The 10,511-nt window shown below is 42.5% G+C and overlaps 1 protein-coding gene across 1 annotated transcript in view; it reads right to left on the bottom strand.

Annotated features, from left to right (window-relative positions):
- mrpl53 (mitochondrial ribosomal protein L53) overlaps window positions 1–4,782 on the bottom strand; it is a 20,864-nt gene extending 16,082 nt beyond the window's left edge. Inside the window, exon 1 of the mRNA XM_043689088.1 lies at window positions 4,639–4,782. Coding sequence (XP_043545023.1) covers window positions 4,639–4,730 — 92 coding nt within the window. The 5' untranslated portion in view covers window positions 4,731–4,782. The remainder of the gene's footprint in view (window positions 1–4,638) is intronic.
- Between the last annotated feature and the right edge of the window lie 5,729 nt (window positions 4,783–10,511).

The raw sequence follows: 10,511 nt of genomic DNA, 5'->3' as shown, positions 1-10,511 counted from the left end.
CGTGTACACCTGATGTACATTCTCAAGTGACAAAGGAACAGCAGCTAAAGACAGAGTTCCATGATGACAAGGCAGAGTGTAGAATGAAGCAGATAAAGGGTGTGTATGACAGGTGTCAGGTTGTTAATACAAGTGAGAACCAAGCTAAATATAGAAAATTCAGAGGGGATTTAAGAAAGTAAAAACAAGTTACAAAAACAAAGTCTGAAAGGAAAACTGCACTGACTTAAAAAGGAATGCAAAGATTTTCTTTTGGCATTTCAATGATACGGGATAGTTAAAGGAGGAGCGGAGCCAATTTCGGACCAAAATGTGGATCTAGGATCAGATACTAATTAAGTACTTTGCATTCGTCTTAACCAAAAAAGAAGATATCACCGTGAATTAAGTGGTAGTTGAGATACCAGGTGCATTAAAAGTTGATGAAGAGGAGCTAAAAAAGATGACCATAAAGACAAGTCAACTAGGATCGGATGGAATGTTTCCAGGAGTATTAAGAGAAGTAAATACAAGAGCACATGAATTTGAAGCAGAGTAAGCCAGTCAGCCCGTCGAGTCTGTTCCACTATGCAATAAGATGATCATGACTGCCCGATTACTTCACATTCCCGTCAAACACCGATAACCTTTCATCCCCTTGCTCATTAAGAATTTATCTATCATTGGCTTAAAAATAGGTGAGGGCTCTCCTTCTGCTTCCTTTGAGGAGCAGAGCTGCAAAGACAAATGATTCTCTGCAAGAAAGCATTTCTCCTTATTGCTATCTTAAATGGTGACCAATTATTTGAAACAGCGATCTTGAATTCTAGATGATCGCACAAGAAGGAAAAACCTTTTCGCATGTACCCTATCAAGATTCTGCAGGATTTTATATGTTTCAGTTAAGATGCCTCTTAAGTAAGGGTGAAAATTGTGCAATTCTCCTTAGATATTTATGGAGGTGGCACCAGAGGATTGGAGAACTACAAAGGGCAGTTTAATTCTGTGGTGAGAAAATACTTAAAAACTTTGTTTCCGTAATGAAATTAATAGCTGCTTTGACAAGTGTAGTTTTATTAAGGAAAGACAATACAGACTTGTTAAATGTAAAGTGAGCAGATCTGATTGCATCCGTAGAGAGAGAAACCGAGTTAATATTGAGTTCAATGGGACTCTTCTTTGGAACTGAAGGGGTCAGGAAAAATTATGGGTTTTACGTTGCAAAACAAGGGGAAAGGGGAGCAAATGAGACAGATGGGATAGATGTCCATACCAAAATGCAAAGGGAGTCCTAAACATCCTAAAGAAGCCATATTTGAATGAAGAGCAGGTGTTAATAACATAAAATGGGTTAACTTTCCTGACATTCCTGATGAAGGACTTAAGCCCAAAATGTCGACTCTCCTGCTTCTTGTGTGCTACCTGACCTGCTGTGCTTTTCCAGCACCACAATTTTGAACTCTGCTCTCCAGCATCTGTAGACTTCACTTTCTCCTAACCTTCCTGACAGTAAACCCATATAAACAAGAAACTAATGAGATTAAAATGGAGTACAGAGTTTATGATCTGAAGGTGTTGAAGTGAAATGTTGAATCTTGAAGGCTGTAAAATATCTAAGTGGAAAATGAGCTGCTACTCCTCCAGATTGTGTTGGGGTTCACTGGAATACTGTAATAGGGCCTCGGATAGAATTGGGAGCAAGATGGAGTATTGAAATAGCAAGTGACTGGAAGGTCAGGGTCATACTTGCAGACAGAGCAGAGGCACTCGATAAAGCAGTCATCTATATGGTGTTTGGTCTCAACAAAGTAGAAGAGTCAAATTGTGAGCAGTAGATACAATTGACTAGACTGAAAGTAAAGCAATTGCCTGGACGTTACATGTGAAGCCTTGGATAATAAACAGTAAGGAGGTAATAAAGTTTTACACCTTCTACAATTACTGTGATTACATGACATGATGTCATTGAGTGAAGAGGGCTTGAGCATGAGAGAGGAGTGGACAGCCCCTTCAGAATGCTGACAGAAGAGGAGGGAAAGGAAGATAATTTTGGTGGTGACATCTCATGGCGGGAGGTGGTGGAAGATGATCCTTTGAATGCATGTCTGGTGGCATGAAAGTGAAGACAGGGCAACTGTGTTATTGCCCTGTATATTGGGATGGAGTGTAGTGGGGCAGGCAAATGGTGAGGACAGAAGTATGGAAAATGGGTCAGACGTAGCTGAGAGTCTCACTAAACAGGATGGAGAAGAATCCTTAGTTCAGCATAAATTATACGTTGGTTTTTGTGGAACAGATATGATAGAGACAGATTCAAACATAAATCCATGTATTACAGTAGAGCTGCCTTCAATCAGATCCAAAGTGGAATGACCAAAACATGATTCTTAAGCTTTAGAACATGGCCTAAAGCTGCCAGAGTTATTTGAAAAGCTATAAGATTTAGGAGCAGAAGTAGTCCGTTCAGCTCTTCCCGTCTTCACCATTCAATGAAATCAGTATTTCACCATTTAAATACCATTCAGCTCCTCCATTCATCCTGCCAAAAGACACTACCTCACATTTCTCCACATTTAATTCCATCTTCCAAGTTTTTGCCCACTTGCTTAACCTGTCTATACCCCTTTGCAGAATCTTTGAATCATCCTCATCACTTACCTTTCTACCTATCTTTGTGTCATGTGTAAAAATGGCTATAGTAAATTCATTTTCTTCATCCAGGTAAATAATAATGGTCCCAGCCTTAATCACTAGTTACAGATTGCCAGCCTGAAAAGGCCCCCTTTATTCCAACTCTGGCTTCTATTAGTTAGCCAATCCTCTATCCATGTTAATATACAACCTCCAATACTATGGTCTGTTATCTTATTAAACAGTGTAATGTGTGGCAATTTATCAAAAATCTTCTGAAAATCTAAATATTTTACAACCACTGCTTCACACTTATCTATCAAACTTGTTATCTCTTCAAAGAATGCTACCAAATTCCTTGACGCGGATGTCTCCTTCATGAAGCCAATCTTCTAGATAAGTCAGAAACATCTTTGGGAGCAATCAAATACACTTTAGAGTTGTTAGAAGTAGATGTGATTGTGTGTTAAAAGTGGATAAACATAATGGAAATGTCAATCTGTCAAGGAACTGGCAGAGTTAATGAATTATTTAAACAGCCTGCCATTCACACTTTTAAGAAACCTACAGTGTAAAAAGAATGTGACTGTTATTTCCCTGCCTGCTAGCATAAATCAGAGGACTGTTGCTGAAAGATTTGCACTGAATGATTCATTTCTCAATCTATGATCAGTTTCATTTCCTAACATTTCAATTTGATTGACAAGGGCAAGTGTATATAAAATACTGAGGAAAGTAAAATATATTGAATTGGTTTTCAGCAATGAGACTTTTGAAACAGGAATTCATCAATAGGCACTTACCTACTCCATCTCACATCGTGCACGGAGGTCTGCTCATGGTATATACTGGGCGAATCGGCATAGATGTAATGTCAAAGTGTGATGAACAGAGTGACATGGGTGATCAGGCCGCCACACCTTGGTAAATTCACTATTCATCTTCATTTTGCGTATTTGTGTCTTTTTACATTTTGGTTCAGTCCTCCACATTAGCTATACCAAACCTCACTTAATTTCAGATTACCCCTAAATTCCTCAACTGTAGTTCAATTTCTGATCTAAATGCTTTGTGTCACAAACAATGGCCCAAGCACATTTCCGTTCAGAACACCACTTCCATTCAGTCCAAAATTATTTCCTGAAATCCGACTGTTTTGCAGCCATCTTTATTTTCATTTACCTACACAGATCTAATTCATCCCTGCTCTGGTCATAAGGCTCTTAGATTTAACCCAACATTTTTCTGAAAGACCCTATATCACATCCACTACAAACAGAATCACAAAAAGGCAACAGAACAGGAGATCATTCTGCCACTCATATCCATGGTGGCTCCCTGTAACAGCAGTAGACTTAGTGTCCTTTTCTTAACCCTGCAGTTTTTCCTTTACAGATAATGCAAAAGGAGAGTTAAGGCTTCAGTTCAGTTTGACAATCTACTAACAGTGCTTGTCAAAGCAAATGTTTCCAGCAGTTTCGTTTTTATTTCAGATTTCCAGTATATTGCTTCATTTAAAGAAAATTCCAACACGTGTACTGCTATTAACCTTCCACTGACACAATGAAAGCGACGTTAGAAACAGAAATTGCTGGAAAATCTCAGCAGGTCTGGCAGCATCTGCGAAGAGAAAGCAGAGTTAAAGTTGCAGATCCAGTGACCCTTCTTCAGAAATGGTGATAACTAAGAAAAGGATCACCGGACCCGAAACGTTAACTCTGATTTCTCTCTACAGATGCTGCAACACCTGCTTAGTTTTTCCAGCAACTTCTGTTTTTGATGCAGATTCCCAGCATGGGGAGTTGACTGGGTTTTTTAAAAATGAAAATGAAGGAGTTGTACTGATATTGATTTCCAATAGATCATTATGGCACCGCATTTTCAGTGCATTTCTTCCAAATACTTCATTCCCAGTTTATTGAGAAGTCAGCTTGTTTATACCAAGGATGCAAACTATATCGAACTGAGACTCAAAGTCACCGCAAGAGCTAGTGCGAAATGGAGCTTTATTCTGAAGGCCTTTCCTACCTGGCGCCACGGACATTAGACTCGAAGGGACAGAACTGCACGATAATTTCTTTCACTGTTTTCAAGATGACGCTCCCCCTACCCGCCGCCATCTTAACTCCCAACGTCCGGAGAGTAGGGAAGGACAACCGGTGCTCGCGATGCGCTCTGGGAATTGTAGTCCCTTTCCTGCTTCACGTCTGAGCTGCGTTCGGACAGGCCTCGGGACGTCATGACGTCAGCGCACCCCCGCCACGGGAGCTCGCCTCGGTGTCTGAAAACGGAACCCTCCATGCAGGGCCGCGCCTGCGCGCTTCACCCCCCACTGGCCAGCTGTTTGTAGCGACTTGTGTCTCGCGCTGTGTGGGAGGAGCAGAGGTAGAGCCAAGGATCGCAGTAGTGTAGCTGCCGTGGAGAGCCTGGTGGGAACTAAATTATTGCAGCTCTATGAATGCGTGATCTCTATTCTTCATACTGTATACATATAATAGTACGTTGCAATTGACTGCATTAGTTGCTTTTTGTGTTAAGCTCCAGCAACTCGAGTGTGAAACAGCTGTGTGAATTCGCGACTTCTTTCTTCATTTTTCATGGTAAGTTTTTTTCTTGCAAAGTCTCCTTTGTAAACGTTTAGTTTCGCAGCCAGATTTGTGAAATGTGGAAATTATTAATTGTGCACAACATCTATTAACTAGTAGCTAGAAAGTGTCATGGTTTGATGGTTGTACTCTTCACGCCGGGGATGTCCAGACTGTAATACTTTTGTCTCGTTGCCTTGAGCACAATGAGAAACTGACATTTGTAGAATAGCTCGAGGGTAAAAATGCTGGGCATTTGAAACATAAACCGTATAACATATTAATTTGATAGCTTGATTTTTTAGTAAGTACAAAAATACAGTATATTCGCTTTTAGTAATGTATGAACTACGCAGTTCACATGATTGTCTAAATAAATATCGTCGCGTTTTCCTTAGAAACGGTCAGTTGTCTATGTGACTTGGGTCCAAATTTGCTATAGTTTGTATAGTGTTGAATGTTACATGTACTGTAGAGACATTTTATTTGCACTTGTTCTGAGGAGATGTTTTCAAACATTAATTTAAACGTGTAATATTTAAAGAGAATACTTTCTTCACTGGTTTTTTACCAAAGGTAAAGATTTGGGATAAAGATTTCTTTGACCTCATGTTAATTACCTGTCTTTATCTCATTCATAATGACTTCGAGATCATATGACTGTGGAATGTGGCAAAACTGATCGTTTTACATAATTATGTGATAGGTATCACGTTATATGTTAAGTAATTTGTTTTTGTGTGATAAAAACAAATGTTTGGCTGGAAATTGCATGTTTAACTGATTCCAGGAAATAAATGGCAAGTGATTTTGTAAAATCTGTCATTAACTTAATTTGGGAACATTGAATCCATCTTATGTGGTTCAGTTTGGAAATTGTTTCCACAGTCAAGATCTAAATGCATTTTTTCTCTTAAAATAGTTTTGAGTGAAATTGCTTGCAGATTCTGACTAAACATTTCCAATTGGCTGCATCATAGAACTAAAAAATATTGCATGCTCTTTCAAGTTATGGTGTGACAAAATGCTAACTACTGCATGCACACAATTAAAGTTCATTTATTTTGAATTATGTTGCACAGTAATAGGAGTAGGTCATTTAATCTATCAAGCCTAATCCATTGTTCAACAAGATCATGCCTGATCTATCTGAACACTCTTCTCCTGCACTATGCCCATGTAGCTTGATATCTTTTAATTTCTAGAATGTTTTCTTCATTTGAGGGATGTAGGCATCGCTGGCTAGTCGGTGCTAATTGTCAGCACTGACTCCTGATGAAGGGCTTTTGCCACACTCTTGACTCTAATCTCCAGCATCTGCAGTCCTCACTTTTGACTAATTGTCCATCCCTAGGTGCTCTTGAGAAGGTGGTTGCGAGTTGCTTTCTCGAACTGCTGCAGTCCACCTGCTGTAGGTTGACCTACAATGTCGTCCGGAAGGGAATTCCAGGCGACAGTGAAAGAATGGTGATATATTTCCAAGTCAGGATGGTGAATGGCTTGAAGGGCAACTTGCAGAAGGTCATGTTCCCACGTATCAGTGGCCCTTGCCCTTCTGGTGGAAGGGGTCATGGGTTTGGAAGGTGCTGTCTGAGGATCTTTGGTAAATCTCTGCCTTGCATCTTGTATATAGTACGCACTGCTACTGCTGAGCATCGGTAGTGGAACAAGTGAATATTTGTGGATATGGTGCCAATCAAGCAGCTGTTATTGGTGCCAGGTTGGTGCCAAGCTTTTTTAGTATCGTTGGAGCTCCTCTTCCAAGAAAGTGGGGAATATTTCATCACACTCATGGCTTGTGCCTTATAGCTGACGGACAAGCTCTGGGGAGTTAGGAGTTGAGTCGCTTACAGAGTGGCAATATTCTTAGCTTCTGACCTGCTCTTGTAGCCACTATGTTTGTGGTAAGTCCAGTTGACATTCTGGTCAATGTTAACATCAAAGATGTTGTTAGTGGGGGATTTAGTGATGGTAACGTGAATGCCAAGGGTTAGATTGTCTCTTCTTGGTGATGGTTATAGCCTAGCATTTGTGTGGTGTGAATGTTACTTGTCAATTGTCACCCCAGGCCTGGATATTGTCCAGATCTTGTTGTATTTGAACATGGACAGCCTTCAGTATCTAAAGAATTGCGAATGATGCTGAATATTTGTGGTGAAAGGGTTAAAATTGTGTCCCAATACATGTGTGAATCTAACCGAAAATGGAAGATGTCGCTTAGTCCCGTGTGAATCTTATTACACACCTTCCCGTGTGAATCTTCTTATCTGTATGTGACCAGAATGGAATGTGTTTTTCAGCCTTGCTCTGCTGTTCACATGAATGTTTAGATCTCGAAAAGAGTATATCAGCTGGAAAAGTCTCCAGTTCGGTAGAGTCTGCTCCGGGGTTGCGTTTAACCGCCGAGCGTGGGTTGTTGGCAACCGCTCTACGAGAACTGACGGCTCCCAGTTCCGGTAACACGTAGAGTGAGTATAAACCAGACCCGTTGTAAGTACGAGACCTGGTTGTGGCGACGCTGCGGGGAATAAAACACTTATATTCTAGCAGACTCGCCTCTTGGCTGTTTGTTCTGTGTCAGACTACTTTCCTGCGAGCCTGGTCCTTGACCTTGAGAATTTTTTAAAACAATATTGTGCAAGTATTCTGTCTTATGATGGAGGTAAGGTCATTGATAAAGCTGCTGAAGATGGTGTTGAGCCTGGGGCAGTACTCTGAGGAGCTCCAACAGAGATGTCCTGGAGCTGGAATGATGATCTCCAAGAATCACGACCATCTTCCTATTTGCCAGGTATGACTCTAACCATTGGAAAGTTTGCCCCCGGTACTCATTGATTCCAGTTTTACATGATGCCACGCTTTGTTGAATGTAGCTTTGATGTCAAGAGCTGTCACTCTCACCAAACTCTGGAATTTAGTTCTTTCATCCATGTTTGAACTAAGGTTATAATGAGGTCAGGAGCTGAGTGTCACTGAGCAGGTGCTGCTTGATAGCACTGTTGATGACATCTTCCATCATTTTATGGATTATTGGGACACACCTGGGCAAGTTTCCAAGTGCCGAGTAGATTTGAGTATTGTAACTGTACTGGAAGAGCTTGGGTAGGGAAGCAGCAAGTTCTGAAGCACAAGTCTTCAGTACTTTTTCCAAAATGTTGCCAATGTCCCTAGCTTTTTCAGTATTCTGAGCCTCCAACAATTTCTTGATATCACATGGAGTGAATCGGATTGTCTGAAGCCTGGTTTCTGTAATGCTTGGAGCCAATGGCGGAGACTGCAATGGATCATCCACTTGGCACTTCTGGCTGAAGGTTGCTGTGAATGCTTCAGCCTTATATTTTGTTCTATTCTGTTGGGCTCTTTCATCACCTGAAAATGGGGATATTTGTGGATCCTCCTCCTCCAGTGAGTTGTTTAGTCGTCCACCACCATTCATGACTGGATTTGGCAGGACTGCAGAGCAAGGATATGATCCATTAGTTGTGAGATTATGTAGCTTTATCACTTGCTGTTTGAGTTTGGCAGGCATGTAGTCCCATTTTGGTAGCTTCACCAGGTTTTTAGGTATGCCTGGTATTGCTCCTGGCAAGCCTAACTACAATCTCCATTGAACCGCAGTTGATCCCCTGGCTTGATAGTAATGGTTGAGTGGGTATAATCTGGCCCATGACGTGGCAGACTGTGCTGAAGCACAATTCTGCTGCTGTTGGATGGCCCACAGTCCCTCATGGATGCCCAGTCTTTAGTTGCTAGATCTGTTTGAAGTCTGTCCCATTTAGTTCAGTGATAGTGCCATATAACCTGATTGACAAAGAGTACATCTTCAATGAGGAACTTTTGTCTCTACAAGAAATATGTGATGGTCCTTTTTACCGATATTGTCATAAACAGATGCATCTGCAGCTGGCATATTGCTAAAGATGAGATCAATATGCTGTTCCCTCTTGCTCGTTCCCTCACCAGCTGCTAAAGACTCAATCTAGCAGCTATATCCTTTAGATCCTGACCAGCCCAATTAATAGCGCTGCTGCTGAGCCACTGTTGGTATTGGATATTGAAATCCCTACTCAGAGTACCTCAGTGCTCCCTCCAACGTATTGCTCAATGTGGAGGAGTACAGATTTATTGGCTGAGGGAGGATAGTTCGTGGTAATCAGCAGGCGGTTGCCTCACCCATGTTTAGCCTAAAGCCATGAAACTTCATGGGGTCCGGAGTCAATGTTCAGGACTCTGACCACAACTTCCTCCTGACTATATACCACTGTTCCACCACCTCCACTGGGTCTGTCTTCCTGGTGAGACAAGGTATGTCAGGGATGGTGATAGTGGTTTTACCTCCTTCCCAAGATCCACAAGCCTGACCACCCTGGCTGACCCATTGTCTCAGCATGCTCCTGCCCCACTGAACTCATTTCTACCTACCTCGACACTGTCCTATTTCCCCCCCAGTCCAGGAACTCTCCACATATGTTCGAGACACCACCCACGCCCTCCACCTCCTCCCAAGACTTTCGTTTCCCCGGCCCCCAATGCCTCATCTTCACCATGGATATCCAATCCCTCTACACCTCCGTCTACTCCGCCATGACAGGACCTCCAAGACCTCCATTTCTTCCTCTCCCGACGTCCCCAACAGTACCCTTCCACCGACACTCTCATTCGTTTGGCCGAACTGGTCCTCACCCTCAACAATTTCTCCTTCGAATCCTTTCACTTCCTCCACACCAAAGGGGTAGCCATGGGCACCCGTATGGGCCCCAGCTATGCCTGTCTCTTTGTTGGCTACGTAGAACAGTCGATCTTCCATAATTACACCGGCACCATTCCCCACCTCTTCCTCCGCTACATTGATGACTGCATTGGCGCCACCTCGTGCTCCCGCGAGGAGGTTGAGCAATTCATCAACTTCACCAACACATTCCACCCTCACCTTAAATTTACCTGGACCATCTCCATCTCCATTAATGACGACCGACTTGACACCAACAATTTTTACAAACCCACCGACTCCCACAGCTACCTGGATTACACCTCTTCCACTCTATCTCTGGCATAAATGCCATCCCGTATTCCCAATTCCTCCGCCTCCGCCGTATCAACTCCCAGGAGGAGCGGTTCCACCATAGAACACACCAGATGGCCTCATTCTTTAGAGACCGCAATTTCCCTTCCCACGTGGTCAAAGATGCCCTCCAACGCATCTCATCCACATCCCGCACCTCCGCCCCCAGACCCAACCCCTCCAACCGCAACAAGGACAGAACGCCCCTGGTGCCCACCTTCCACCCTACCAACCTTCGCATAAACCAAACCATC

The sequence above is a fragment of the Chiloscyllium plagiosum genome, chromosome 4 (assembly GCF_004010195.1).
Source record: "Chiloscyllium plagiosum isolate BGI_BamShark_2017 chromosome 4, ASM401019v2, whole genome shotgun sequence".
NCBI lineage: Eukaryota > Metazoa > Chordata > Chondrichthyes > Orectolobiformes > Hemiscylliidae > Chiloscyllium > Chiloscyllium plagiosum.
The sequence above is the reverse complement of the archived record's forward strand: the minus strand, read 5'-3'. Positions and strand labels throughout refer to the sequence as shown.